The sequence below is a fragment of the Dipteris shenzhenensis genome, chromosome 4 (genome assembly GCF_047967505.1).
Source record: "Dipteris shenzhenensis isolate YYH24624 ecotype China chromosome 4, Dip_SZ_1.0, whole genome shotgun sequence".
In the NCBI taxonomy this organism is placed as follows: Eukaryota; Viridiplantae; Streptophyta; class Polypodiopsida; order Gleicheniales; family Dipteridaceae; genus Dipteris; species Dipteris shenzhenensis.
The window spans coordinates 38,795,873-38,822,235 of NC_141599.1; the positions used below are offsets into that span (position 1 = coordinate 38,795,873).

The window sequence follows — 26,363 nt, forward strand, 5'->3', positions numbered from 1 at the left end:
CAGGTGATATTCCATTGTTGCATTGTGACAATCAGAGTGCTATTCAGTTGGCACACAATCCTGTCTTTCATGCAAAGACAAAGCACATTGATGTGAAGTATCACTTCATCAGAGAGGTGATAGATGATAAGCTGATTCAGCTTGTCAAAATTCACACAATTACAACAAGATCATAAGGTGCATCCATTATTTCAAGTTCTTTGTGAAAAAGAATTTTACAAGTGACGTATTCATAATGGGAGAGATGCAAGTTCTAAATCAAAATATAACCATTATATTGTTTTCATGGCATGGACTTGCTTTATCAAAAGCAAACTTGGGAGTCTGCTTACCAAATATGGAGAGCATTATCATTAAGGACACTAAAACTTGAAGAGGGAAGCAAGTTATCTTCCAATAGGAATATAAGATGACCTTGGATGGATTGGTGGACGAGGAGTCCTTGGAGAGACCAAAAAATGTACATACATCTAAAGGGGTGATTTGTGGTTAGTGTGTATAATTTAGGCATGGTCAAGTATCACAATAACAACCTACCCATAAATCACCCATTCAGCATCTTTGAGCAAAAACCCAGCTCTCTCACTCCCCTCTCTTCACATGTGCTGCCCTCTTCTTGTCAAACAACAAAACAAAAATACATAACTTCATCAATCTAAACAAACTTGCTTCATTGCAAAATATCTTATATCTTGGGAAAGTAAACAGATGCCCATCATGAAGGACCATTATATAATTTGAAAACTCATCAGAATAACACAATGGACTATTTAAGGGAGCATAAGCTCTCATCTCCCAATTTGCCTTGAATCTGAAAAGTGGCTAATATCTAAAAATTGAGACTTACAATGGCCTCCCAAAAAATAACAATACTATTAATGATTGGACACAAATAAGAAGGGACGGGTCCTACTCACAGACCATACGGATTCCCTGCTTACATAACATCCCTCAACATGTCCGCCATGCTTTCATCGATACATCTTGACCAGCGCATTCCCTTAGGAAGTAGTCTTCAGGTACACACTTGCTTTGAGCAAAGGAGGGCCGGTGTGCCCAAGAATATTTAGGCATTGCAGAATTCGCAGGTTTAACACCTACTCCTGTCAGCCAATCCACTGGACTTCAAGGAATCTTTATAATTGTACATGTATAATAAACAGCTTGAGCAAGGTAGAGTCCTGCCTAGCCACTCCAAGGAGCTGTTTCATATCCTAAAGGTGCAGGTGCATTTTCCTGCAAAGACTTTAGTGATTTCGGTTGGAACCAACCCAACAAGCGACCCATCTCTTTCTCTACAAACCCAGAAAAGGCAGGTTTGTCTCCAACACCAAACTTAACCCTGACCACTGCTGCTTTGAAATCATCCAGAATTACAGCAGATCTACCTGTCATTACATACAAGACCTTCAGGGTAAGGGGAATTTAAAAAACTCGTACACATGCTGCAACCGAAAGAACAGCTGGTGTTGCCCCTTTTTTGCAGCGTACAAATGCATGATATCATGCAAACAGATACTGTCAACTCTTACCTTGGCGTACAGCCAGCAAAGCAGCCTCATTCACCACACTGGCAAGGTCAGCACCAGAAAAACCCCAAGTAATGGAGGCAATAACAGCCTGAAGCATCTCTGGATCTCCTTCAACGGGAACACCACGCATGTGGACCGCCAAAACTTGCTGTCTACCCTTAAGGTCGGGCTCTCGTACAAAGACCTTTCTTGAGAAACGACCGGGCCTGCAAAGAGCAGGATCTAAAGCCTCAGGCCTGTTTGTAGCAGCTATAACTAGTACGCCTGTCTCTGACTCAAAACCATCCATCTCTGTTAAAAGCTGCAGGAAGCAAAAGAAAAATCTCAGATACAAATCATCCACATGGTAAAAGGGATTTGCAGCTGGCAGGACAAGGTAAGAATCATCAACATAGAAGAGCTTGCGAGCTGGCAGGACAAGGTAACAAGTCACAGCCTGTTGATCCATAAGGTCCGAACATGAAGAAAGAGTTGACCACAAGATTCCATTTCATAGACACTTGACAGAAAGAGCAGGTTTACACTGAAGGAATCGGTTGAACATGAGATAAATCTAAAGCAGTAGTAAAAAACCTGATTCAGAGTCTGGTCCCGTTCATCATTAAAGCTTCTACCACGGCGACCTCCAACAGCATCGAGCTCATCAATGAAGATGATAGAAGGTGCACACTTTCTTGCTCCCACAAATAATTCACGAATGCGTGCAGCTCCTCGTCCCACAAACATCTCAACAAATTCACTAGCAGAAGCTGCAAAGAATGGTACTCCTGCCTCTCCTGCCACTGCTCGAGCAAGAAGAGTCTTTCCCGTTCCCGGGGGCCCAACAAGAAGCACTCCTTTTGGTAGCTTTGCTCCTAATCTACGGAAGTTCGTGGCTCCTCGAAGGCAAGACACAATCTGCGTAGGGAAACAGAACAGTTATTTAGATATCACTGATCATATCTCAACTACAAGAAAAATGCATACAAGGTGGCATTTCATCAATGTATGACTGCGAAATTAAGAATTATAGAAAGATAATAGTATAAGGAAGACTCTCCTTGTTTGCATGATATGATGAGGAAGATATCCTGCCCACCTCGAACTGGAGGAGACCAGCACATTTATCCTAAAAGCGGGCTTCAGTAGTAGTTGCTCAAGGATGAGCTCTCCTGCTCCTTCTATGCACCAACAGTTGCTCTTCTACCTGCTGTAGATCTGCATGTTGTTGTGCCCTGAGGCTCTTGTTTTAGCTGCAGAACGAACTGCCAAAATGACTCAAATGGGTTTGCTTATCTAAGGCTAGATTCCCCCAAATATTCAGCCGACCAGATGACTGACCCTTCAATTGACCTGACCTGGGTCTGTAGTCAACCAGGTCAGCAGCCAGAAGTCAAGTCCTTGTTCACTAGTACCCACTGGAGAACACTAGGTTAGTGTTTCCATCTTAGGGTTTTAGCTAGGTCTAGGTCTCAGACTAGGGTAGGAGCCTAGAAGGGCCCCCAAGGGCTGGACCAAGGATTGGCGATAGGAGCAGCCAAGGAAGGAACCCAGAAGGGCCGTTGAGGCAGCTCTCCATCAAAGGAAATGGGCTGGGGGAAGGCTGCCTTGTGCCCCTCCCTAGGCAGCCTTGGGGATGGGGAAACGAGCCCAACTGGCCAAACAACCACCGACTGGCTGGTCGGCCATTTCTGGTTGGTTGCCTCAGCCTACCAGGCCCCCACAGCCCCCTATATAAGGGGGGGCTTGCTGCCTTCGTTCCTCACTCAGTTCCCCTCAGAACAGCCTCCTTCCAGAAGAAAGACAACCACCAGTCAGCTGGTCAAAACAAGGAGTCTAAGGCCAAGATGACTCCATATAAAAAAGATAAAGCGGGCATTATGGGAGGATATAGCAGCCCAACAAACAGAAGCAATACCACGCGGAGCACCGTCGTTTCCATTGCCACCACATTGCAGGGATGGAAAGAAAAAATCCCCACATGGTTGACCGGGAAGACTGCGAAAGTGCCAACTTCTACCGTCGCCACTGCTTTGGCCCTCCCAGCTCCACCTACATCAACTATGAATGCATACCTACCTGCTTTGAATGCCGTAACCTTGGTGGTCTTTGAAGGTAAGAAGGAGGGCATGCTTGACGAGTAAAAGAAATCCCTCATCAGAACCTCTGGCACGACTAAAGGGCGACGATTTGTTGTCTTATTTCACATGGGAGTTCAGAAGATGCTATGTCCCCTCAGCTCGCCAAAAAGATGCATGAGCTCGAGGAGGACGGGTTCACACTCGGGCTCTGCACTCAGATCACACGAATATTCACCTATGCCCGATTGGCGACAGGATTCCTTCACAATTGTCAAAGGACTACCTGAGCCAGCCATCATCCGCAGGGACATAAGTATTCCTGGCATCCCTCTAATCTCCCACATCCAACCAGCTCGTGCTGTTCGCAAAGGCGCTCTATGCGCATTGGTGTATGTCCACTGTCAGCTAAACCCGCTCCTCCTTTGGGGCAGCCAAATTCGGGAGTTCCAAGATATTATGCTCCGAGACAATCTCCCATCACAGCTTCCACCTCATATATCAAAGGACCATCGGATTGAATTAGTCCTAGACTCTACGCCTTCCAACAAGTTTTCTTATCGATTATCTAAGTCTATGGAGGCAGAGATAGAACAACAGCTCACTCAGTTATTACGCGCTCGGTTTATCCGGCCATCCTCATCACTTTTTGATTAGCATCAAATTTCCAATGCCTCGCATAGAGTACATCTTAAAGCACTTGAATGGTGCCAAATAATTTTCTAAGGTAGACCTTAAGAGCAGTTATCATCAAGTCCGCATATTCAACATTGACATCCCAAAGACAACGTTCTGGACAGAGCGAGCTCATTACGAGTTCGTAGTCATGCCGTTCGATCTCAAAAATGCACCACAAACATTCAATAAGATGATGTCGCAAGTGTTAGCTAAGCATATGGGAGTGTGCTTGTTCATCTTTATAGATTATATCTTAATTTTCTCAGCCACAATAGAGTGGGATATGCGGAAAGCTCTTTAGCTTTTGCGCGATAATCAATTATATCTCAATGCCCAAAAAAGTGAGTTCGGCCTAATGGAAATCCAATATCTGGGTTATAGCATTAGTGCCAATAGCATTCACTAAGACCCTAAAAAAATTCAAGCTATCATAAGCTGGGCAGTCCCAAGAGATCTGATCTTTTGTAGGGCTTTGCCACGCCTACCATTCGCATATGTCCGGATTCTCCACCACTTCAGCACCCTAACTTGTCATATGGACCTATTAAAAGGGGTGAAGACTTGTCGGCAAAAGATTTCCGTGAGCAGCACAACTTTACAAGCCTTCCATGACCTACAATGGTTGGCCATTACAGCTCCTATTATGAAAATCGCATCTTGGGATGGTCCATTCTTGGTCATTACCGATGCAAGCAATGTCGCCATCGGGTAGTTTTACAGCAAGAAGACCCATGGCATACTACAGCAGAAAGCTCGACCCTGTCGAAAAAAATTACTTGGTCTATGACAAAGAATTACTTGGCATCATCCAGGTATTCAACCACTAGAAGTTGTTCCTGCATGGACGGACCTTCACAGTCAAGACAGACCACCAAGCATTACAGTGGCCGCAGACAATGTCCAACTCCCAGTGAAGCGATCGACAATCCCAATGGAGTCACAAATCTTTCAGCAATTTGGGGACATGATTGAATATGTCCCTGGAAAGAATAACTCCATCGCCGACATTCTCAGTAGGAAAGCCTCCATTCATACAATACAAAAGACCACTGTACTAGAGATTCATGTTAAGAGTTCACACTCAACATCATGTCATCACGTGTGCATATCACCATCATGAGATCATATGTGCATAGCACTAACCCAATAGAGTGCTATAAAGGAAAGGGTTAGATCCCCTAACCCTAACCCTAAATGGGTTTGTATATATTCTACATTTTCAACTAAATCTAGTGTACAGTTAGTCAATACAGTTAGTCATTTGTGGTGTGCTCTCTAGTTGTGTCCTCTCTCCTCATCTCCACTCTTCTCCTCTCCCCTCTTCATATTTTATCATGGTATCAGAGCATGGTTCTGTCTTCTGCTGAGGCGCCATCCTTGTGTGAGTGATCGAGAGATTGAGAGATTGAGACCGATAGAGTGAGCATCCTTTCACTCCATAGATGAAAGAGAATTTCCATCCATAGGATTTCCATTCATCTCTTTCGAGAGTTTGTGAGAGATCCGATTGAGAAGGAGAGATATTTTCCATCCATTGTTCTTTATTTGTGTGTGAGAAAGAGATAGGGAGAAAAAGAAAGGTAGATTGAGAGAGATCCTTGTTCTAGAGAATGAGAGAGAGATATTTTGAGAAAAGAGAGAGAGAGAGAGAGCCTGCTATTTTTTGCTTCTAAGACTTCAACAGAGAAGGTAAAGCCCTGGCTCTCAACAAGCAGCTCATCAGCATCAACTTGCTTCTCCAACACGGCATTCTCAACACTCAGCCAACTCCAGTTGCGAATGACTTCTTCAACAAAGAGTCCTAAGCTGTCTGTCAGCTCTTTTCATGGCTAACCTCTAACGCCATAGCGGATCCTTCATCAACCACGGCTCACTCCAAAGGTCTGCTACAACTCTTTAGGTGTCGATGTCTCCAGGACAGCAGCTCACACACACAGCTCCGCAAGCCCACAGCGGCTTCATAGCATACCTTTCAACGAACCCCTTCTCTCCCTTCCTCCTCCCCCAGTCGATTTCTTCCTTTCACCATTCCTAACTTTGGAGAGTCTGGGAAACTGAATGCGACCAATTACCCTATCTAGAAGGTGAAGATCCGGAATCATTTAGTCGCTTGGAAACTGTGGAAAAACAACGAGAGCAGAGGCGAAGCCAGAGGATGTGGTGGACAACAATGGGAGGATACTCATACCAGTAGATGGAGAGGAGCTCAAAGCATGGAAAGGTAGAGATGCCCATGACTTGGCATTGATTATAGGGACTTCAGCAGACTCTGTGCTTCATCACATATAGATGACCAACACGTCAGTAGAGGTGTGGGCCATTCTGAAGGACCTGTACGAGATAGATAACTCATCCCGAATCTTGCTTCTTCAACATCATCTCTATAACTTGGATATGGATGAAGGAAATTCGATACATGACCACTTGACTAAGGTCAAGGTGGTGAAGGATCAACTAGCATCGGTTGGTCAGAAGGTGGACTCATGCCAGTTGGACTTGATGGTACTGAGAAGACTAGCACGCAGTTTCAAAAGCTTCGTTACGACTGTGACAATAGGACAGAGGACCAAACCTCTGACTTTTGAGGAGCTGGGTCCATTACTGCTCCAAGAGAGGAGCTCCACAACAATGACAACGATAACAAGACGTTGCTGGCAACGGATAACGCTAGCAAAGGAAAGGGCAAGCCTAACGGTGGCAAGCCCAAGAAGGATGACTCTGGAGATGACGAGGACACTTCCAAGAAGAGGAAGCAGAAGAAGAAGTGTTTCTATTGTGACACGCCATGCCATTTAGCGAAAGATTGCAGAAAGAAGAAGACGGAACAGAAGAACAAGACGGAGGAGTCCGACTTAGATTCAGATGGTGACACAAAAGCCAAAGCTATTTGTGGCAATCAAAGAATTGTTCTTGGTGACATCTTCGTGTGTTACTGAGGTCAGATATGCCAACCTAGAAGCCACAGTGAAGATGTCTGGCATTGAGATGTGGGCCGACGATAAGTCAGAGGCCTTTGTGAAGGTGAAGGACAGCATGGAGTGCTTGGAATCTTCCAGGTGCGTGGCTGTTGATACTAACACAAGGGTGGATTCCATGGAGTGCCCTAAGGTTTCATGTTCAGATAGTTACTGTAATTCAAAAGGGGACAGTACAAGATTGCACAAGTTAATTAGTATGTGCCTTGATGAGGTGCATGGTTTGCTTTCAAAGCAAGCACACAGGCAGTACTTGATGTTGTTAGTTTATGCCTTAAAAGCATGCTGTGGAGAGAATCTGCTCTTCATATGTCTCAAGTAATGCGAGATTGGAAGGAAAGGGCCTTCTTCGAAGGCAGAAGCAGAAGTGTTGGTGCTTCTTCAAATCTCGGACATAGATTGCTGGAAGGTGCTGGACAAGGTGTACTGAAGCCAAAAGAGTACTTGCTTGAGAGCTCAATGAGAGTTCGTGGTCCATGTTATCTAGAAATATTATTGGGATTTCATTACTCGAGATGGTTCTTTTGTTGCGGACCTTGCCAACGAAAGGACGGGTTGAAACTTGAAACAAACCCTGAGCGCATGGTGCTTGGAAGACTCCAAGTTGTTCGCTCATTATTATGAGGAGAACAACTGGAAGATCGTGGCGTCTGGATTGCTCAGGCTCGAAGGCGGGAACGTGACTTAAGCTGGTTCCATCTGGTGCTACACGGTCTACTGTGGTGGACCTATGTACCAAGATGGTTTGCTTGTGCAAGGCCGGACCTGGAGGAGCACGAACCATTGGTTGAAAAGCCAAGAACCGGAATCAACACCTTGCTCCAAAGGGTTCCATCGTGGGAGCTGCTAGGGCAACGTCATCGACGTGTTGGCATTGGGCCTAGATGTGTCGGTGAGAGGTGGTGTTGGAAAGGTCACCTCCCCATCTGTAAGCCCTCAAATGAGGAGAGCGAGGGGGAGGGAGCCCTAGGGCTAAAGATGCCCAAAGAAGAGAGAGAGGGGGAGGGGCTGCCACATGGGCAGCACCTCACAAGGGAAGGAGTCGTGACAGTTGTGTCAAATGGAACTGAAAGACAGGAGCAGATAGCTATGCACACAGTAAAAGGGATCTCGCTTGGGAAAGGCAGATTTAAAGCAGCAGACATGGCGGGGGATACCGTAAGTGAAGGCGCCTATGAAAAGGGTGTATGTGGGCAGGTGAAAGGCCTGCAGCAGGGCATGGCAACAGCACAGCAGATGGCAGGGAAAGGGAGCTGGCTGGTTCGGCCAGATCTGGTCGGCCATCCACAGCCCTATACATAGCGGTGAGTGGAGGGGGCCAGCCACTCAGTATTCAGCAACTGAGCAATCCCCAATTTACGGGGCAATCAAATAGCTCACAGGCCAGCTCTCTCAGCCAAACAAATGGCCAGAAAGTCCAGCTGGTCTGGCCGACCAGCTGGCAGGCCCACCGACCAGCTGGCCGACCAGCTAGGTCTGGCCTATAAAAAGCCTCTGCCCTCACACTTCCAGTGATAGGACAGGACCTGCAGCTGCTCCTCGTCTCCTCTATCTTTTGCTGCAGGCCCGCCTGCTCCATCTACTTCTCCTCTCCACTTCTGCCTCCTCTGCTGCCTCCTCTTCTGCCTCTCCTTCCTGCCTCCTGGCTGCTCCATCCTCTCCTCCAGATCTGTCCCAACTTCTGCTCCTCTGTCTCCTTCTGCTCCTCTTCTCCAGATCAGCTCCTTCTGCTCCAGATCTGTCCCATCCTTCTCCAGATCTGTCCCCTTCTGCTCCTCTTCTCCAGATCAGCTCCTTCTGCTCCAGATCTGTCCCATCCTACTCCAGATCCGTCCCCTTCTGCTCCTCTGCTACAGATCAGCTCCTTCTGCCCCAGATCAGCTCCTTTTCTTCATCATATTGCTATTCCAGATAGCCTGAAGGTTCCTTCCTCAGAGCATGCTGGTTTCAGCCATTTCCTAGGGCAGCTCCAGCTCCCATCATCCTCGTCATCATTGAGCTACATGGAGGACTGCATTACGCTCCCTCTGCTGCTATCTTTTCTACTGTCTCTCTACATGGAATCATCTTTCTGATTCACCTCAGCCACGGTCCTTCAGACACGACGGCTTGAGGTTCTTGTATTCAGTTTTTATATTACCGACAGGCACTATGTTTTCTGAGTTCCGTTCTTCAGTTGTATCTGAGTATTGTCTATTTTCTGATCGCTCCACTGCAAACCCTATGGTTTCTCTATCGTTTCTCTATATGGTATCAGAGCCATGGTGATCTAAAGACCCCAGATCTCAGGTGATCTAAAGATCCTGCTTCTTCATGGAGGCCATCGGTACAGGGAGCATCACTCCTATGAACATATCAGTTTCCTCTTCATTCCGCTGCGCACTAAGGGAGAGAACTCCATCTTCTACTCCCATCCCTCCCTCCCTTTCAGAACTCCATCTTCTACTGCCATCCCTCCCTCCCTTTCTTACCTCCATCTTCTACTACCATCCCTCCCTCCTTTTATAGGTTTCTGGTTTGACATGCCCCATTCCTTCGAAAGAGGGGGTCATGATACTTCACCTCTACCTCCCTCCGCATCGACTTCCAGGATCTACAAGTTCTCCCTAGGCGGGACCCTTTCTGTTCACATGTGTCTAGATGTCTGTTGTTTCGAATCTTCTACCTGCATGGAGGCGAGGATAGACTCCTCTCTCCCGAGGTCCAAGATCGGACACACACTGGCTCACTGTTCAGCTCCGACCTCTCTGGATTATCAGTACTGCTACGACAAATTTATTCTTTCCCTTTGCACTTTCCTCCACTTTTCGGCGGTGAGAGGGGGTGGCTTATTCTCTCAAGCTTCACGGTGTTCTTATTTCTATCTAGTATCATACGTGTAACTACGACACTTGAGGAAGTGAACAATTCCCTTGCAAAAGCACTCCTCTTGTGATCTTCTATTGGGCATTTCACAGGGATAGCCAGCACCACCATCGACATCCCTACACGAAGCTCCAAGCACACAATGTTTGCCCCTCAAAATTGGCAATTGAGAGGGGGTATTCAGCAACTAAGCAATCCCCAATTTATGGGGCAATCAAATAGCTCACAGGCCAGCTCTCTCAGCCAAACAAATGGCCAGAAAGTCCAGCTGGTCTGGCTGACCAGATTTGGCCGACCAGCTGGCAGGCCCACCGACCAGCTGGCCGACCAGCTAGGTCTAGCCTATAAAAGGCCTCTGCCCTCACACTTCCAGTGATAGGACAGGACCTGCAGCTGCTCCTCATCTCCTCTATCTTTTGCTGCAGGCCCGCCTGCTCCATCTACTTCTCCTCTCCACTTCTGCCTCCTCTGCTGCCTCTCCTTCCTGCCTCCTGGCTGCTCCATCCTCTCCTCCAGATCTGTCCCAACTTCTGCTCCTCTGTCTCCTTCTGCTCCTCTTCTCCAGATCTGTCCCATCCTGCTCCAGATCTGTCCCCTTCTGCACCTCTTCTCCAGATCAGCTCTTCTGCTCCAAATCTGTCCCATCCTACTCCAGATCTGTCCCCTTCTGCTCCTCTGCTACAGATCAGCTCCTTCTGCCCCAGATCAGCTCCTTTTCTTCATCATATTGCTATTCCAAATAGCCTGAAGGTTCCTTCCTCAGAGCATGCTGGTTTCAGCCATTTCCTAGGGCAGCTCCAGCTCCCATCATCCTCGTCATCATTGAGCTACACGGAGGACTGCATTACGCTCCCTCTACTGCTATCTTTTCTACTGTCTCTCTACATGGAATCATCTTTCTGATTCACCTCAGCCACGGTCCTTCATACACGACGGCTTGAGGTTCTTGTATTCAGTTTTTATATTACCGACAGGCACTATGTTTTCTGAGTTCCGTTCTTCAGTTGTATCTGAGTATTGTCTATTTTCTGATCGCTCCACTGCAAACCCTATGGTTTCTCTATCGTTTCTCTATACTCAGCTGGCACACAAAACAAGGGGGCTGGGACCCCACATAAATGCAGAGGGCACACAGCCCAAGAAGAGCTGCCCACAGCCCAATATATATAGGGCTTGGTGGGGGCGGTTTTGGGACAGACTGAGTCGGCCAGGAGGCCTGCTCTAGTCGGCTATTTTGCAAGGCCTTGGGCTCATCCAGCAAATCAAGAAGCAGCAGGAACACAAGGAGACTCACCCTCAGGCCTACATCCTGGAGGCAGAGGAGTCCAAGGAAGGCTGCAGACTGAGCTCACATAGGACTGGTGTCATGTGCATGGATTGGTATCTGACGTGTACTGGGTACACAAGACTAGCTCAGGTAGCCTGGGGAGGCTTAGAGCTAGGCAGGCTTGATTCTCGGGTTGAGTGGCAAGGGTACGAACCAGTTTGAGGTCTTCGCTATTTTTGGCGCTTGGGGCCTAAGTCCCAAGCACTCCTGAAACCTCTGATTTGCAAACAAACACACACAACGTGAGAAACTGAGCAGGCTGCTCACCACCCAACCATGACATCTACGGGATGTGATCTCGAATCAGGAGATGTCCCCTCCGAGCCACGAGCTGAGCTACTGGCACGAACTCCCAACCAGATCCAAACCAGCCTGGTGTCCCATACCACCAGGTGGCGCTGTGAAGCCTGCTTCACTTGCCACTGGGCCTTGGGCTACACTAAGATGCAGGCGCGCGTCCGCGACTCAATCCAGGATCAGACCTAGCACCTGGGAACAAAACTTGCTCCCATCGGCTCCCTGAGAACTGAACCCCTGGGCCCCTTTTATAGACTTGGGCCCCAAGCGCCAAAAATAGCGAAGACCTCAAACTGGTTCGTACCCTTGCCACTCAACCCGAGAATCAAGCCTGCCTAGCTCTAAGCCTCCCCAAGCTACCTGAGCTAGTCTTGTGTACCCAGTACACGTCAGATACCGATCCGTGCACATGACATACTCCCCCTCCTCTAAGAACTCACTCCTGAGTTCGGTAAAAAACCCAAAAATGTTCTCTGGAGGTTTTGTCATGTCTCCCATGTTGCATCCTCCTCAACACGATCCTTCCACTTGATCTTGTATTCCGTGATAGATCGATTTCGAATATGTCTGTCACGAAATTCAAGAATACACTCAGGTTCGTGTGGAATAAAAGTCAAATCTGTAACTTCTGTTATCTCGTGAGGAGAAACAAGTTGATCATCCGCACCCAAAACTTCTTTCAGTCTACTGACATGAAAGACTGGATGTACTTTAACATCAGGAGGCAATTCTAGTCGATATGCAACGGGTCCAATTCTTTTAATGACCTTGAACGGACCACAGTATCTCGGGGATAATTTCGGAACCAAACCAGTACTTAGGCTCTTGGATTCCTTGGGAACTCGCAAATATACCATCGTTCCTTTAGAGAACTCTCTAGGTGAACAATGTCTATTAGCATAAAATCTGTCCCGATCTTGGGCACTTCTAATAGACTCCTTGGCAAACTGCAACATTTCCTGCATATCTAGCAAGAAGTTCTTAGCAGCATCATTTTGAATCCCTTTTAACCCAACCATAACTAGTGACTTAGGTTGAAACCCGAGACTGTCTCTTAGATACATATGCCCGAAGCATGTCTTCAACCAACTGATTAACCTTCTCTGTACTGCCATCGGATTGTGCATGATCTAAGGAACTCATACTTAGAGTAGTTTCTAAGTTTTAAAAAACAAGTGTCCAAAAGTTACTTGTAAACTTTGAGTCCCTATCACTGACTATGTCAGATGGCAAACCATACAACTTAAACAAGTGGTCCACAAACTCGTGAGCCAGCTGAACAACTGAAATAGTTGTTCTAGTAGGTAAGAACCTAGCCATTTTTGTCAAACGGTCGACTATGACCCAAATGGAGTCATGACCCTTGCGCGTTCGAGGCAAACCAGTAATAAAATCCATGGAAATACTTTCCAATTTATTACCTGGAATCTGTAATGGCTGTAATAAACCCGCGCTTCTAAGGCATTCTGCCTTAGTAACCTGACAAACCCGGCAACCTACTACATAGTTTTCAATAAATGCACGCATCTTAGGCCAATAAAAGGTATGCTTCACAAGAGACAGAGTCCGATGTATACCCGGATGTCCAGCACTAGGAGCATCATGACACTCCCAGAGAATCTTGGATTTAAGGTCCAGAACATCTGGCACACAAATCTTTTCATTCCAGAACAGCAAGCCGTTCCTAATCACTGACCTCCCGCCGCCTGTACCGTAGGTGGCACAATCCCTGAGTCCTGGTCAACCATGGAGCTCCCATCCTAGACTCTCTGCCAATAAGAACTGAAATGACTATCAGTTGCGTATAGCCCTCTCAAGGATTGAAATAGGTCTGAGGATATTTCCGTAAATGACAGAGCATTTACAAACTTAACTCGACTTAAGGCATCCGCCACACTATTCAACGAACCCTTACGATAACGTATTTCAAAATCAAAATCTTGCATTAATTCTGCCCATCTAGCTTTCCGTCCCCTCAATTCAGATCCATCACACACATTAATTGACTGTATATCAGTCAATACAAGGAACTTTGAACCATACAAGTAGTGCCTCCAAACCTTAAGGGCATATACTACAGCATAAAGTTCCTTTTCTAGTGTGGGCCAACGATATTGAGTGTCGTCTAGCTTCTTACTCTCGAAAGCTACAGGTCTGCCCTCTTAGAATAGAGCTGCCCCAATCGCATAATCACTCGCATCGGCCTCTAGAACATAAGGCCGGGTAGGATCGGGTAAAGCAAGAACGGGTGCTTCCTTGATAGAAAACTTCAAGGTTTCAAAAGCCTTGTTCATTGCATCATTCCAAGAGATCGGCTGGGTAGACCTGTGTCCACGACCTTTCAATATGTTTGTCAGGGGTGCCGTGATATGTGAATAATCACGCACAGACTTCCATAGAAATACCATAAATCCTAGGAAAGAACGAAGTTGTTTCACAGTGAGGGATAGGCCATTCTAAAACCTTCTGGATACGATCTAGATCAATGCTAATACCTTCAGAAGAAATCTTGTGTCCTAAGTAAATGATCTCCTTCATAAAGAAGTCACATTTACTCATCTTGGCATAGAGCTTATGCTGTCTTAGAATAACTAAGACAATCCGGAGGTGTCCTATGTGATCCTCAAGCGTTCGACTATATACCAAGATGTCATCTAAGAACACTACAACAAATTTGCCCAGAAAATCTCGGAACAAATCGTTCATCATCTGCTGAAAGGTGGCACGAGCATTGGTCAAACCAAAAGGTAATACAAGAAACTCGTAATGACCATACCTAGTTCGGAATGCGGTTCTATCTATGTTTTTAGCATAGATACGGATTTGGTGATAATCCGTACGCAAATCAATCTTAGTGAAATACTTCGCTCCGGCCAAACGGTCGATCAAATCATCGGAACGAGCTAGAGGATATCGATTCTTAATTGTCACTTTATTTAATCGTTTATAGTCTATACACATTCTCCATGTAGAACCTTTCTTCTTCCTTAAGAGAACAGGTGCACCCCAAGGTGATTTACTTGGGCGTATATAGCCCATATTCAGATAATCCTGTAGCTGTGAAGCTAACTCATCCTCCTCTAGCTGGCTCATCCTATAAGGTGGTACACTAATAGGTTGAGCCCCTGGGACTAAGTCTATGCGATGATCTATTGCCCGTTCTGAAGTAAACCTACCGGCAGTTGAGCGGGGAATACATCCTTAAAACTATCTAACAACATTCTCAATTCACGGTGTTCATACACACTTAAATCATTCTTGTTTATTACAGAGACTACAAATGAAGAAAGCGGAATCAAAACACACTAATAGACATCATAATGAGAAGTGTTTAATATATTCCGAAGCTGCATCGCAAATACAATAGGTCCCTGAGAAGAGGGAATTTTATCACACTGAATACAAAATTGGGTGTCCTTATCTACAAAAGAAAGGGTATGCTCCGTCCATCCAATCTGAATATTATGGGTTTTAAACCACTCTATTCCGATTAACAAGTCTACATGCTCCAAGTGCATAACATAACACGTGAGAGCCCCTGTATAAGCTTGAATCCGGATAGGAAGCGCTTCAACCTTGCGATCCCAAAACTGCTTCCCAGCTGGAAGTTGCACCTCGTAGGTGTGATCGCTAGGTACTGTGGACAGCCCCATCTTCTGCACAAATTCGTAATTAACAAAGTTGTGAGAGCTGCCCGGATCAAAGAGAATGTGAACCTGTTGGTCCCTAACTTCTCCATAAACTCGGAAAAGATCATGGGAACCAAACAACGAAGTATTGAAAGTGCAATTACAAGAAAGTGGGCAAGTAATGACATTTACAGAAATACCTGTCATCGAAACTTGGTTCGCTCCCTTGGCTGTGGTACGTGGACCCGCTGGAGCTTCGGTCCGAGCGCTAACTTTTGATTCTTGCGCTTTGGACACTCATTCTTGGTGTGGCCCCGCTCCTCGCAGTAGAAGCAACATCCTTCTTTCTTAAGCTTCAATGTGCAAAGGAAACGGGCTCGGCCATTCTTTGCCTGAGTCAAGTGTTTCCTGGAGGCGTTGTCTGTAGACTTCGTCTCCCCGGTACCAGTCGTAGGCTGAAAGAACTTTCGTTTGTTCTTTCCACTCATGTCGGAAACTGTAGTTGCTTTTGCTCCGGCCATGGTATCATCATAAATACGCGTGTAATTCATGGCCTCTTACAACGTTGTACATTTGTTGTTCTTGATTTCCAACTTGTACGAATCTGGCAAACCATCCACAAAGAAACCTAACAAAGTCACTGGATCCATCTTTGTGGCCCTGGTCTGCAGATCTTGAAACCTTTGAAGATAAACTTCAAATGACAAGTTCAGCTTTAACATATCGAGGGCTTTAAGCTTGCCAACGATATCATAATCGTCCTCCTTCTTCAGGAACTCCTTCCTGAAGACCCCTTCGAAATCTATCCATGTAACCGGCTTAGGTTGGAGTTCCTTCCACCATAGCAAAGCCTTTCCTGACATGAAACCGGCTACAAGCTATATTTTCTTTTCATCTGGGTACAGGTGGAACTGGAAGTGTACCTGCCACTTGTGTAACCAAGTGTCAACAACCTCCTTAGTTCGAGACTTTTGATCTCCCGAAAAAGGGTCTGGAGTTATGTTCGGACCTAGCACTGAAGCCATGGCATCCACATGCGTGAGTGCCTGCACAGTGCTAGTCAAAAGGGTGAGAGTCGTCTGAATCGCTTGGAGTTGCTGTGTCAACCCCGTTTGATTCGCATTAACCTGCTCGAATTTTCCATCCAGAGCAGTGGTGAATTCACTGAAGGCCTTCTTCGTAATCAGATCATCATAAAGACCCTGGTCTTCCTCTCCCAAAGGAGTGTAATCCAAATCCTGTTCTCCCATGGTGAACTCGGGATTTGCAGAATCAGACATATCTGAAATCTGATTTGAAACGAATATAAACTGAGAGAAATAACTGGGGGAATCGCAGCTGAAAGGAGAGTGGAGTAGAGAAAAACCGTCCCAAGAGATGCTGACGAAAGAGGATGTTGGAAACTGGCGAACAGCGGGCGCAAATAACCCCGGAGTCTTCCTCTTGCTGAATTCGCTGCAGGCTGCAGTGTACGGAGATCTGCAGCAATCCGTACTGGTACGGAATCCTCCTGCTGACCGTACCGTTGACGCTAACAGTACGGATGCTGACGTGGACTGTACGGATGCTGACGCAATCCGTACGGTTGCTGACGCGGGTGTATGGCAGCTGACGCATGTGTACAGCAGCTGACACGGGTTGTACGGCAGCCTGTCGCAGGCTGTCCCGAATCCTAATGGCGCAATCAAGTCGTTGGGCAAGAAGGGCTTCTCGCACAAGGCTATGGCTGAGCTTGGGACCTTGCCAAGCTATATAGGGAATAGGGCAGCTAATATAGGAAGCTCTGCTTCCCGGAAAAGCTCACCCTCCCAACTTTGGAGGGTGGTGGTTTTTCGAAAAAAGCAACACCTTCCCACAGAGTGGCCGCACCCTGCTCCAGCCCCTTGCGCATCACCCTGCCCTGGCCGAAACTCCTTCCAGCCATGGCGCACCACACAGCCTCACGCCTCTGTGTCTTCTACCCCCACGCAGCCCCGACCAGCCTTGAACTCCACGCCTGCCACTCAGCTCCTCTATCGTCTCTCCTACCTGCACTCTCCTAGCTACGCTCATCCCTCTCTCACCTTATCCCTTCAGCAATTCCGAATCACGCTCTCTTTTTCTCCTACCTTTTTCCTACATCCTAACCACCCCTGATAACCCATGAACCAACCAGAACTTGCAGCAGCAAACTTCGAATTTAGGGCATACCTGGAGGAAGAAATCGTCCAAAGAACTCGCATCAGAAATTCCTACCTCAGGAGCTGAATCTGATACCAACTGACACGTCCCAGCACTCCTGAAACCTCTGATCTGCAAACAAACACACACAACGTGAGAAACTGAGCAGGCTGCTCACCACCCAACCATGACATCTACGGGATGTGATCCCGAATCAGGTGATGTCCCCTCCGAGCCACGAGCTGAGCTACTAGCACGAACTCCCAACCAGATCCAAACCAGCCTGGTGTCCCATACCACCAGGTGGCGCTGTGAAGCCTGGGATCTGCCACTGGGCCCTGGGCTACGCTAAGATGCAGGCGCGCGTCCGCAACTCAATCCAGGATCAGACCTAGCACCTGGGAACGAAACTTGCTCCCATCGGCTCCCTGAGAACTGAACCCCTGGGCCCCTTTTATAGACTTGGGCCCCAAGCACCAAAAATAGCGAAGACCTCAAACTGGTTCATACCCTTGCCACTCAACCCGAGAATCAAGCCTGCCTAGCTCTAAGCCTCCCCAAGCTACCTGAGCTAGTCTTGTGTACCCAGTACACGTCAGATACCAATCCGTGCACATGACAGCTGGTGCCTTGGCTGTCTTCTAGGGCAGCAAGGAGCTGAGGTCAAAGGACGGAGTGTCTACATACGCTCGAGGTGGAGCACGCGAGCTCAAGTTCTAGAGAGATCCGGCACATAGTAGAAGTACGTGGCGGTAAGATCAAAGGACCACGCTTTGGTGGGACTTTGGATCTCTCTCTCTTTGTACTGTGTCCATGGTTTTGGACAAAAATATATTGTTTTGGTAGCTTCTATATCTGGCTGGATCATAGTCTATTGATGAGTCTGCACATCTATTTGAAGCACATAAGTTTAAGAAGTTTGTGATTCCATCCACCACACACACTGTGTGAGCTCCTAGGTTATTCTCTCAGTGTTCCGCTGTGCGTACCCTCCGTTGGTCAATTTCTAACAACAGTACCTTCAATTAATACAAGACATATTGAACCATACCTATTCATTGTACACCGTAAGAAGCAGCTTTTGGCAGGAGGTTCTCTTCACTCCTCACCAGGATGATACCTCCATCTCTCGAAGCCAATAAAACTACAGAATCCATGGCCGAGATCACGGAGCCAATTAAAGACCGCCTCGTCAAAGCACAAGCAACGTACACGTGCCAAGCTAATAAGTCCCAACGATATAAAGAGGGTGATTGGGTTTATCTGAGGATTATAAAGCAAAAGTTAAAACAGGTGGGCAAGCGATGCCCTAAATTATCCTTTAAAAGTTTCGGACCATTCCCCATCATTAAGCTGTGGTTACCAAACAATTGGACAATGCATAACGTCTTTCGCCTGGTGCAAGGCGCACTGAAAACGGAGCTGTTTGTGGGCTGTAAACTTCGTTCTGGTGGGCGCATTCTTGGCTGATCTGCTACAGCTTGCTGGACGCACTCTGATCTTTTCTAGAAACAGGCTCTTTCGGTTGGCTGGATTCTCATCTTCCTTCTACACTCTTTGCTACAGCCATTCCTACTTAGTTCCTGCTACGTTGGATGCCCTGCCGTTGGCCCGGGAGAGGATTGGGGCACTGGTTGTGACTCTCTTCCTGGGGGTGCAGCAGTTGTCTTTGGGCTCGGTAATGGCTTGGAAATGGGTAATGCATTGCTTGGCATGCTGTCAGACTGGTCTACTTGTGATTATGCATGTCTGCTGAAAGGAACCAAGGTAATAGCACTACTGGGTTGCACCTGCGGGTGAGCTCTTGAAGGGAGTCCCTTTGTATCTTTGAGCTAACCAGTTTAAATAAATACCGCAAGGGGCACCAAGTGTTGGGGCCAACAAGTGTCACTCTCTATGTTTCTGAGTAGGGGCATGCTAGCCTCCCTTGTCTTGAATGGTTTCATGACGCTGTGCAGTGAAGTTCTATGCTTTGATTTTGGTTTGTGAACCAAGACAATCAATTAAGTTGGCTGTATTTTCATCTTTGTGATATAGTAGAGACAGATACACTGCCCTTAGTGATCTAAGGCCGATTACAGTAACTAGCCCCTGTGGCCTGGGAGCAACAGTTCCAGGTTTCCAATGATCGTCACGAGGGGGCTTCTTCGTCAGTACCTGTGGCGGTCTTCAGTGATGGATCATCACATGACGAATTCCTCCAATTGTTCCAACAACACACCCGGCACCCTGGCATCTCTGTTCCATCTAGGAGCCAAGAGGGGGTGTTGGAGGTCAACATCTCCTGATGTCACCTGGGTGTGCCCGCCCATTGAGTGGGATAGCGTAGAGAGTGAGGGCCTCTGTTGTGGGTGAGCCTGTCCCTCGTGAGTGTAGGTTAGTGTGGTTCCCAGGCAGGGTACGGAGGTGTGTGGGCAAGTATGCCCTATGGAGCTGCCTTTTAGGGCCTAGGCGCCTCTTAGAGCCCTTTTTATGGGCTGTGGAGCAGAGGGTGGGCCGACCTGCAGGTCGGCCACGTTGCTGGCCATCGGCTGGTGGGGGCTTGAACCCTCTTTATAGGGCAGTAGGCAGCCCTTTAGGTGGGTTGGCCCACAGGCAGCAGGGCGTCGGCCCCCTAGGCGCCCTTTTATAGGGCTATGTGCCCAGCCCTGTGTCCTGGAGTCGGCCCTCGTAGGGCAGTGAGTCGGCCTGCATGCTGCAGCCAACTGGAAGAGGGTGAGGGGCAATATATAGGCCCCCCCTCACTCCTTGTTTGAGCATCTTGTGGAGCAGTTCAGTCCACCACAAAGTGTGCCTAGCAGAGGTGCAGAGCCAGCCTGCAGCATCACTTGAGGAGCAGGGTAGTGGAGCAGTTCATCCACTCCCTCGTGCTCCCGTTCTTCTGGTTGTTGAGCTGTGTGTTCCAAGCTCTCGAGGAGCCCGTTGTTTCCGTGGTTTTCCCCCAGTTGCAGCGGGGTTTTTCTCCAGAGATCACTTGCAGTTCTCTTGTGCCTTTCTCTCCTTCTCGCTCTCTCCCCCTCTCTCGTTCATTTCCGGTGCACTTCTCACAGCAGCTTTGTTAGAAATCACCCAACAGAGGGTACGCACAGCGGAAGACTTAAAGTAATGCCCAGGAGCTCACACAGTGTGGTGTGGGGTGTGGAATCACAACTTCTTAACTTATGTGCATAAAATAGATGTGCAGACTCATCAATAGACAATGAACCAGCCAGATAGAGAAACCACCAAAATAATATATTTCCGTCCAAAACTATGGACACAATACAAAATAGATAGATCCACAGTCCCACCAATGGTGTGGTCCTCTGATCTAACCACAAGGTCCTTCTCCTATCTGCTGGCTATCTCTAGACTCGAGCCCGCATGCTCCACCTCGAGCGTCTATAGACTTTCCATCCAGTGTGTTCTTCTCCACCTTACTGCTGTGAATCAGCCTAGGTGGGCAGCCCCTACCAAGCTTTGTCTGCAGCACACAGGTCCCCTTGGTCCTCCTAAATGTAGGCCCCAAGATAGCTGTTCCACTGCTCCAACCTGCTTGTGAATGGCTGCTCCAGAAGGTGTGATGATCTCGGCCTAGAAGACAGCCAAGGTTCAGCCCTTCCTGGCTAAGTCTGCAGCCCTCGTTGCACTCTCTCACCTCCTGTAGATAGGCCCAAAGAGTAGGCTTCCTGCTGCTCCTTTCTACCCTGGAACTGCTGGCTGCTGGATGTGAAATGAGGCCTGAGGCCTCTGCTTTTATAGGCCCCAAGGCCTGCTGTAAAAAATCGACCAGCCTGCCCTAATCTGGCCGACCAGACTGTGGCTGGTCCAGCCCTTTAAGGGCTCTAAAACCGGGGCCCTTTGGCCCACACTTCTAGGGCCTTTGGCCCTCCAATCTAGGCAAGGGCCCAGCCCTATATAAGGCATGCCACTGCCCACTGGCAGCCCCATTTGCTGCTCTGCCAGGCCTCATTCAGCCCGTACAGCTTTGTACCCTGCTCCGTACACATGCTGATGTCAGCACCACCTGTCCTAGATCTGCACAGCCTTGTACCCTGCTCTGTACTCTTGCGCTCCTGACCCACCTATACCGCGCCTTTGCTCCACGCTCTCCAAGATGCTCTTGAGCAGTGCTGCCCACATGACAGCCTTGCTGCTGTCCATGTGGCAGCCATCTCTTCACTCTTGGCTGTCAGGTGCTGCCCATGTGGCAGCCCCCTCTCTTTCTTCTCTCTTGGGTACATCCTGCCCTAGGTCTCCCTCCCCCACTCTCCTCATTTGGGGGCTTACAGATGGGGAGGTGACCATTCCAACAAGCTCCACAGCAGGCCGTTCAACAGCAGAGACACAGTCCATGCAGCAGCTCCAGGTAGCCCACAGAATCCCCAGAAGCAGCAGACACCATAGCTCCCTCAGCAGCACCTCCCTCAGCACCATTGCCTCTATAGGATCTGTCCTCCCATGGAGACAGGTCAGCCATAGCTGCTTCAGCTAGCCTCGGCCATGGATAGCTTCACAGCCTCAGCATAGCCCTTCAGCGAGGCTTAGAAAAGCCCTCTTCAATGAGGAAGAAGAACATATGTAGAGGGGGGTGATTGCCAAGTCCCACCAGAAAGCAATGAAGATAGTAGGTAGCATAAACATGGTGTCCACGGTCATCTCTCTCTCTCTCTCTCTCTCTCTCTCTCTCTCTCTCTCTCACACAGAAGGATGGATACTGGTTGGGGGAAATACTACCAGTTTGAGAATGACTGCAGGCACACTGACACCAGGAATTGGAAAATTCGAAATGTATTGTTTGATGCATATGTAGTGCAGACAGTGTTATATGGAGTGGAAGTATGAGGAGAACGTATTTCAGCATCTACATGGAATGAGATTGAAAAAATGTAGAAAGCATTTCTACGCAGGCACCTTGGTGTCAAACCCACTACCCCATACTCAGTGCTTCTATTGGAAACAGGTAGGAGGCCGATCGAATTTCATGCATTGATCAGAGTTATGCAATATTTGCTAGAGGTGCAGCAAATGCCACCAGATAGACTACCTTATAGAGCATGGACTGCTAGCACAAAGCTTCAAAAGAATCACAAAAGTAAGATCATTTGTACAAGGTGGGCAACAGACATAAGGAAATGGTTCAGCCAATGGAAAGTCGATGCATACTTGACCATGCCGCCTGAAAAGGTCACCATGCAAGAATTTCAAATGTCCCTACTGAGCACTTTGCAGACCCACTGGTTGACAAATGAAAAGTGGACAAAGCTGGAGTATTATCAAGATAACATAAACCCTTCATGTTGGTCTACATACATGTCCATGGAGGCCTCTGCTCAGCCCTACATTAGCACACCTATTCCCCTTCTCTATTGCAGAAATATAGCCAGGTTTCGCACCAGATCTCATACGCTTGCTATAGAGAAAGGAGCTTGGATGCATCAGCCCAGACACGCCAGAGTTTCTATCAGTTCTCTCTACTGCCTCTCCGGCAGCATTGGGATCTTGTCACCCGTCTTTGTACATGTCGTCAGGAACTCATAGATTCCTGACCCCTCTTTTTGAGGAGACTTTCTTTACATTGTATTGAAATGGTCCCATGGGTCATTTTTGGCCCCCCGTGGACCTTAATAAATTCTACTTCTCTCTCTCTCTCTCTCTCTCTCTCTCTCTCTCTCTCTCTCTCTCTCTCTCTCTCACACACACACACATTACAGTCAGCATCCCATGCTTCCGCACTCAGTAGATTGGGACAGGCATACTAATGAGAAACTACTCCAGGCCTATTGCTCGTTACAGTGGTATCAGAGCTTCAAAAAATTTCCCTGAGATTGTGAGGAGCAGCAAGGGGGGGAGGGAGTGGAAGCTAAACACCACCGGTGTCTTCTATAGCAGGTATCCTCTCCATGTCTTCCCTTCATCCTCTAGTCTCAGTGGGTGATGCGGTGGATCCACATAGTACAGCCAGTGCAGGGTAACAAGAAGCTCCAGCAAGAATACCAGTCTGGGAGAACAATTCGACCCCGGCTTGAAAGGCAAGGCAGATTCCACTTAGGCACATCCTTCACCACCAATACCTCCCACTAGCAGAGGCACAGGCATCTCCTTTAGACACGGTTGCAAAGATGCAGGCCACGATGCAGATGCAAGCTCGGCAACCAGAAAATCTCTTGCGTGTTACAACTTCAGGAGCTGAGGGACAGTTCTGCCTAGGCGCCCCAAGAAGAGTGTCTCCAAGATGGCCAAGAAGCCAGAGAAGACTGTCTTCATGCAAAACAGGAGGCCAATCTTCAAATAAGCCAGAGAAGATTGCCTCAGAGTGGCACAAGTAGCAAAGGAGGAATGGGATCGAGCTTTGCTATCTTCATTGCTCCTGACCAAAGCAGCAGAGCCTGACAGACAAGTTCCACCTCCTGTCAGGCCTTCTTTTCCAAGGAAGCTGAACTATGACAGATATAGCGAGAGCTACCTTTCCACTGTGCACACATAGGACAATGAGGAGTGCTTCTTGCTTCCATGCACTTGACACATGAAGCCGTCACTTGATTACACAAGCGGTGCACAGAACATGACATATGCTAACAATGGTCACTATGAGTTCATCAAGGACATCTGAGCCCAATTCTTTACCTGCAGCCCATGGCATGACAGCCTTGCTGTCAGCCCTGCAGCCCACAGGAGCAGCTGTATAGCAGAGCAGGTCAGTAACAGCAGCAGTACAGAAGTACAGGACACCAGGCGGCACTCTGCAGATAGTGCAGACACCAGGACCAATCTCAGGCTGGGCAGGTGTCAGCAAGGGTTGGATCAGTCTGTGGCATCATCAAGAAGGCCATAGACTGGGTTGGCCAGCAGTCCGCCGTCCTATATCTACAAAAGAGGTCATTCCTCTCATTCTAACATCTTCCAGTGTAGTAGCAGCCCCTTCATGATTCCCTTCATGAGTCCCTCCAGTGGTCTCAGGCCATCAGCAGCTCCAGCAGAGCCCACAGCAGTCCGTACCATACCTCAGCCATTATGGAGGCTCGCACAAGCACAGATGCACATACCCACATAGACATGGGCATCAGCACACATGTACGAGCATCTATACAAAGGTATCTCCCGCATAACTCGTCAAGGCTCTTGAAATGAAGGGACTCCAGAGTAAATGCAGGCTAGCATTTAGGGGGGCATCTACGGTTTTTATTTCTCGCTTTGATTTTGTTATTATTCCTACCCTTTCAAAATATATAGTCTCAAAGGTGATAAGCACTTTTTATAGTTACATATTATTGTCACTTGCTCCCAGGATCCCCCTCCTTCGTTCTCTGCACAATTGTACCCCCTCCCGGGCGGACTGCTGTGAGTTGAAGCAAATTGTGCCAAAGACGTTTCAAATTCCTCAAACTTGACCTTCCTCCCACTTCTCTTAATTCAAAACCCAGACCTCAGCCCACACAAACCAATAATCTAAGTGCATTGCCGTTAAGAAAAATAATAAGCGCTTTTAGAAAAGACCCCAAATTTTTTGTTACAGATGATAACACGTAGTCTCAAATGAGAGCTTAGAAAATCATATTAGTTTCAAAAGCCGATCAGAAGCTCTCTTATATCCTTTGTAAAATCGCAAGTGGAAGTTCCTCATACATATCTAAGATGGTATTTATAAGCGCGGTGGGTGGAAAAAGGCTGACTTTTTTGTTTGTATTTCGGTTCAAATGTTTGTTTCTGAAACAAACAAAAAAGATTTCGAGCAACCGTCCCTATCACAGGAATGCGACCACAATATAGGTGCTTCAGGGATAGAATAACAGACCTCCATGAGCTCAACCTTGGCTTCGTCCACTCCCGCTACATCCTCAAACTTTACAGACCGATTGATCAACCGCCGCCTTTGAGCAATTGCATTACCACCAGAGAATTGCCGGTGCATTAACCAGAGCAAAGGACTGAGAGGAATCCAGAGGGAAACAATTGTAATTATAATAGTTCGCAAAGCAGCACTCATTGGCTGAGGCGCAGAGCTGTACGTGATGCCGCTTTCTCTCATCAGGTTAAGAAGGTATGCCTCGTCATTCTCGATCCTTCGGGCGGAATACTTCCATGGCTGTGACTCGCGCTTCAGCAATTGTTCGGGCTTACCAGCTAAAGCTTTCACGGAGGTCGCAAATGCGGATGCTGAAGACACCCTTGCCACATCAACTTCAACCTCTCTTTGCTCGGGGCTGCCTTCACTTGCAGATATCTCCCCTTCTGTCGAGGTTGAACCATTCGTTGCTTCCTCATTGTCAGACTTAACATTGAAGAATACTCGCCTGGATCCTTCTTCGAAAAGGGCACTGGTCACGGATCTAGCATGCAAGTGGCGTACCAGCTCCGAGTAAGGCACGACGTGGGGAGCAGAGATGGCGCCCAACTTGAGGCACAAGCAGCCAACGCCCATGGTGGAACCCACAACGGTGGAGAGCGCAACCTGGCGAGCGTGCGCGCGGATATATTGCAAGCAAGCCTGCAGGAGGAGGCGAGGGGACCAGCGACGAAGGGAGCGGAGGAGGAGGCGGAAGCGGGCAGGGAGGCGAAAGAAGGCGAAGGGTTTGCGGCGGGAGGGGCGGATGCGATCGTTGGGGAGGGCGAGGTGCTGCGGGTGAGGGGGGGGGGGGGGAGGCTGATTGTTGGAGTCGCCATGGCGAGCTACAGAAGGGCGAAGAGGGGAGGGAGAATGGCGGGAGCTGAGGAGGCGGAAAGAGGAGGCAAAGCTTGCTGCGTCGCCATGAAAGCTTGCTCCATCGCCATGAAAGCTTGCCTTGAAAGCTTGATTTTGGCGGAGGAGGAGGAGGGGCTGAGGAGGGCGCAGGGACACCATCGAAGCTTGCTCTCTCGCCATG

The 26,363-nt window shown here is 48.0% G+C and overlaps 1 protein-coding gene across 1 annotated transcript; it reads right to left on the reverse strand.

The window, feature by feature from the left end:
* Positions 1 to 722: 722 nt before the first annotated feature.
* LOC147902830 (cell division protein ftsH) lies at positions 723 to 26,363 on the reverse strand. Its single transcript, XM_087374051.1, has 4 exons — positions 25,295 to 26,363; positions 2,106 to 2,429; positions 1,533 to 1,833; positions 723 to 1,388 (listed from the first exon to the last, which is right to left on the reverse strand). The coding sequence occupies exons 1-4, from the start codon at positions 26,360 to 26,362 to the stop codon at positions 1,186 to 1,188; spliced, it is 1,896 nt and encodes a 631-aa protein (XP_087230177.1). The 5' UTR covers position 26,363; the 3' UTR covers positions 723 to 1,185.